This window comes from Nematolebias whitei, chromosome 3 (assembly GCF_014905685.2).
Source record: "Nematolebias whitei isolate Nwh7 chromosome 3, NemWhi1, whole genome shotgun sequence".
Classification (NCBI taxonomy): Eukaryota; Metazoa; Chordata; class Actinopteri; order Cyprinodontiformes; family Rivulidae; genus Nematolebias; species Nematolebias whitei.
In genome coordinates, this window is record NC_056500.1 from 2,293,735 (window position 1) to 2,297,552 (window position 3,818).

Here is a 3,818-nt window from a genome sequence, read left to right on the forward strand (position 1 = left end):
ACTTGGACTGCTGGTCCTGGAGGGACTTGGGCTGCTGGTCCTGGAGGGACTTGGGCTGCTGGTCCTGGAGGGACTTGGACTGCTGGGTTTAGAACTTGAACACATTTAGGTTTTTGTTTAGAGGGTCTTCCAGTCTCTGACCAACCAGAACCTAAACCAGGGTTTTGGTTCAGCTCTCATGTTGATGCTGACTCTGATTTGGTCTGGTGTCCTCACCATGTGTCTCTCTGTCCTCAGGATGAGTTCCATCCTTTCATCGAGGCCCTGCTGCCCCACGTCCGGGCCTTCGCCTACACCTGGTTCAACCTTCAGGCCCGGAAGAGGAAGTACTTCAAGAAGCACGAGAAGCGGATGTCCAAGGAGGAGGAGCGCGCTGTGAAGGACGAGCTGCTGGGCGAGAAGCCGGAGGTCAAACAGAAGTGGGCGTCCCGCCTTCTGGCCAAGCTCCGCAAGGACATACGACCCGAGTTCAGGGAGGACTTTGTCCTGACGGTGACGGGGAAGAAGGCGCCGTGCTGCGTGCTGTCCAACCCGGACCAGAAGGGCAAGATGAGGCGGATCGACTGCTTGCGGCAGGCGGACAAGGTCTGGAGGCTGGACCTGGTCATGGTGATCCTGTTCAAAGGGATTCCTCTGGAGAGCACCGACGGCGAGCGCCTCGTCAAGTCCCCGCAGTGCTCCAACCCAAGTCTCTGTGTGCAGCCGCACCACATTGGGGTCTCTGTCAAGGAGCTGGACCTGTACCTGGCCTACTTTGTCCACTCAGGTGAGTCCAGATCTGCTCAGACCTTCCGCTGCTCCGGGTTAGGGAGGGAGAAGAACAGTCCGTTTTTGGTTCTTCAATGTTCCTCCAGCAAAGTTCTGGGCTTTAGAAAGACTGGATCACGATCGGGAACAGTGAGGTTACCTGGTGGTAGCTCCTCAGACCAGCTGGGACCCCTCAGACCTGGTCGGGGACATTCTGCCATCCGTTGGAGATGCTTTAGGAGCTGGAAGCTTCATGTCATTCCTAACAGACCACGAGGCTCCAGCTCTGAGGGAGAGTGTTGCATCATGGGAGATGTAGTTTGATTTCTTCTTCTGGTTTTTATTCAAGATTCTCTGAAACTTTAAACTTTTTGTGTTTCAGTCAGATCAACTAGAAAACAATGTCTCTAACATCAAATGTTTATAATGTCCTATTTGAGTCAAACGTCTACACACACACGCACGCGCGCGCGCACACACACACACGCACACACACGCACACACGCACACACACACACACGAACAGCTGCGAGCGTCTGCAGGGAGACGCTCCACAGATGGTGGAAACTCCTGAGCCCCGTCTGCTGCAGGAGCAGACAGGAAGGAGGAGACCCACCAGAACCGGGTCGACTAAAACTCCTTTATTCTGAACTCACAGCTGCGGAACCAGAAACCTTCACCTGACAGAAACTTCTGACCCGTTTACTTCAAACTGACAGAAAGAAAGAAAAACGGGAAAGATTTCACTCCTTCTGACAAAAACCCTAAAATCTTTAAAGATCTGTTTGATTCTCACTAACAGGAAACAATCTGTCCAACAGAACCTGCAACAGAACCTGCAACAGAACCTCTCAAGGTTCTTTGTCATTCTCATCACATGTGCTACATGAGGTGGAAGGAAGTTATGTACTCAAGGTCCCAGTTACACCCAAAATATCAAAATATAAACAGTAAACAAGGATCTAAGATATAAACTAAACACTAATAATGTAAAATAATATGATATATTAAACAGCAGCCTGAACATGAGTCTGTTGTGAGCAGAGGGTAGGAATACAGTAGCTTAAAGGCAAATCATCAGCAGCATGGATAATCAGCAGCACATCAAAAATCACATGGTTTCACAGTGATTATTCTAGTTAGAGATTCATGAGTCTAACAGCCTCAGGGTAGAAGCTGTTCCTCAGTCTAGTGGTTCTACACTTAATGCTCCTCAACCTCCTTCCTGAGGGGAGTGGGGCAAAAAGTGTGTGTGCTGGGTGAGTGTGGTCCTTCATGATGCAGGTGGCCCTCTTCCTGCATCTGGAGGTGTAGATGTCTGTGATGGTGGGGAGACTGACTCCAACATCTTCTGTGCAGCCTTCACCACTCTCTGCAAAGCTTTTCTTTCTGCAGCTGTGCAGCCTCCATGCCACACGTTGATGCTGGAGCACAGGATGCTCTCCACTGCACACCTGTAGAAGGAGGTGAGGACTGAGCTTCCCAGACCAGCTCGTCTCAGCCGCCTGAGGAAGTAGAGTCTCTGATGATCTTTCTTCATCAGGCTGGTGGTGTTGTTGCTCCAGCTGAGGTTGTTGTTCAGGTGCACACCCAAGTACTTGTAGCTGGAGACCACTTCCATCGCAGATCCTCTTATGTTCAGGGGGTGTAGGTGTTTTTGTTCCTTCTGAAGTCCACAGTCATCGCCTTTGTCTTCTTCACATTGATGTGAAGGTTATTCTCTTTGCACCAGCTCTCCAGGTGTTCCACCTCCTGCCTGTAGCTGGACTCATCATTGTTTGTGATGCATCCCACCACCGCTGTATCATCTGCAAACTTTACAATGTGACAGCCTGGATGGGTAGCTGCACAATCATACGTGAGCAGAGTAAACAGGAGGGGGCTCAACACACATCCCTGAGGAGAGCCAGTGCTGAGGGTTATAGTGGAGGAGAAGTCGTGGATCCTCACTAACTGTGGTCTGTTTGTTAAAAAGTCTAGTACCCAGTTGCAAATGGAGGGGCTTAGTCCTAGTGTGGATAGTTTGTCCATCAGGGTTTGGGGGATCATGGTGTTGAAGGCAGACGTGAAGTCCACAAAGAGCATACGGACGTAAGAGTTCTTCTGCTCCAGGTGGGTGAGAGCAGTGTGGACCACAGAGGAGATGGTGTCCTCTGTTGATCGGTTCTCACAGTATGCATACTGATGAGGGTCCTCGTTGATGTTGATGGTTGTTTTGATGTGAGTCATGACCAGTTTTTTGAAACATTAAACAACTATCAGGGTGAGGGCCACTGGCCGATAGTCATTCAGACCAGTCTCTGTAAAACTTTTAGGAACTGGGACGATGGTTGTGGTATTGGTTGGTTGTAGGTGATGGTTGCAGGTGGGAACTGTTGTCAGGGTGAGTGTGGAGTTAAAGATGTCACCCAGCACCCCACAGAGCTGATCGGCAGTCTCTCAGCACCCTGACAGAACCTCTGACTGTAGGTTTGGTGTGATGATTTTTAATCTCCAGTGAAACTTTAACGTGCTGTCTTGGTGATTCAAGGACTCTGACACGGGGGAACCTTCTCCTGCTGTGTGTGTGTGTGTGTCATCTTTCCTCCTGCTGAGCTGCACTTTATTGGTCTTGTCACGCTTCATGTTGTTTTCTGATGCTCACATTCAGCCATGTAATGTAGATGTTGTTGTTCTTCTCAGTAACTGATACCACAGGTGTGTGTGTGTGTGTGTGTGTGTGTGTGTGTCATCAGCTCGTTAGTGTCACTGTGTGAGCTCTGTCTCCTCGGTGGGACAGAAAAATTTTGTGAATTTGAGACAAAAGCTCGAGCTGATTGTATCTGTGTCCGGGACACCCTGTGACAGGGCTGATGGGTAAAACCTCGTCCCACCCCCTCCCTTGGCAGACCTCCCCATCTTGTCTCCTCACCTCCTCAAAGAGGAGGTCCAGAGGAGAGTTCAGTATTTTGTAGGTCAGTTCTTCTGCAGGTCCAGGAAACTACGTTCTGAACAACCTGTTGTCAGGTGTGGCACCTTTTTGTATCAGGTGTGGCACCTTGTTGTGTCAGGAGTGGCACCTTGTTGTGTCA

General features: G+C 49.9%; 1 protein-coding gene across 1 annotated transcript in view; it reads left to right on the plus strand.

The window, feature by feature from the left end:
* nfia (nuclear factor I/A) overlaps nucleotides 1-3,818 on the plus strand; it is a 102,732-nt gene that overhangs the window by 39,414 nt on the left and 59,500 nt on the right. The window contains exon 2 of the mRNA XM_037697769.1: nucleotides 238-766. Within this exon, the coding sequence (XP_037553697.1) occupies nucleotides 238-766 (529 nt within the window). The remainder of the gene's footprint in view (nucleotides 1-237; nucleotides 767-3,818) is intronic.